This window comes from Penaeus monodon, chromosome 23 (genome assembly GCF_015228065.2).
Source record: "Penaeus monodon isolate SGIC_2016 chromosome 23, NSTDA_Pmon_1, whole genome shotgun sequence".
NCBI lineage: Eukaryota > Metazoa > Arthropoda > Malacostraca > Decapoda > Penaeidae > Penaeus > Penaeus monodon.
In genome coordinates, this window is record NC_051408.1 from 34,185,232 (window position 1) to 34,186,172 (window position 941).

Sequence of the window (941 nt, forward strand, 5' to 3'; positions counted from 1 at the left end):
TCATTTTGAATTTATAGTGAAAATTCAATTTTGTTTTAGCTTGGTCAAGACTGATATTTGAAAATCTTCCCCTTTGTCTGCCTTATTTTTAGGTAGAGAAATTGAGAGAAAAGATAGCACTACAGAGGGAAAAACGTCGCATCAAAGAAAAGCTGAAGAAAGTGAAGACCCTTGGAGAATCTGACAGTGATGACGAGACTGCCAGTTCTTGGGTTAAGAAGTCAAGACTAATAGAAAAGGAAAAGGCTGCTGCAGAGAAAAGGGTAATTTTTTGTATATTTTCTCATCCCAAATTCACTGACATATATTGAATATTACACTAAATGTTTCTGATGTTGAGATTATGCCAGTGAGGATGAATCCTTGAATGATTGTGATTCTGCCCACTCTTTTCATTGTTTGATTATGGAGTTTGATATATTTTTACTTGTAACAGAGCAAGATGCTGGAGGAGTTGGATGCACAGTTTGGCATTGGAGATTTGGTTGAAAAGGAGATGACTGAGCAGAAGACTAAGAAGTACAATCGTGGTGACCTCTCGGGGATGCTTATTGAGCATGAGATGAAAAGGTTGGCTTGGAAAACATTTTTAAGTGTAATATCTGATTTAACTAAAAAAGTCTTCATATTTATCAATTATGTTGAATTTTCACATTCCCTAAGACTTTTTTTTGGAATATCCTTAATTATGGAAACTTTATTTACCAAGATCTTTTGTTTCAGGTTTGAGGAAGGCCGAACAACTATTTTAACCCTCAAAGACAGCAATATCTTGGATGATAAAGAAGATACCCTTGTAAATGTTAACATGGTTGATGATGAGCATGTGGAGAAGGTAAGTATCCTTTGTGAATGTTCATAATTTTGCTGTTTTCTTTTCCTGCTACTGCATGTGTACTTAACTAGCTTCCATATGTAGAAGGCTGTCACATCTGATCTCC

General features: G+C 35.4%; 1 protein-coding gene across 1 annotated transcript in view; it reads left to right on the top strand.

Moving 5' to 3' along the window:
- LOC119587947 (U4/U6.U5 tri-snRNP-associated protein 1-like) overlaps nucleotides 1-941 on the top strand; it is a gene marked incomplete at its 5' end in the record, with an annotated part of 9,750 nt that overhangs the window by 2,680 nt on the left and 6,129 nt on the right. The window contains 3 exon segments of the mRNA XM_037936658.1: nucleotides 93-263; nucleotides 437-570; nucleotides 724-835. Of these exon segments, the coding sequence (XP_037792586.1) occupies nucleotides 93-263; nucleotides 437-570; nucleotides 724-835 (417 nt within the window).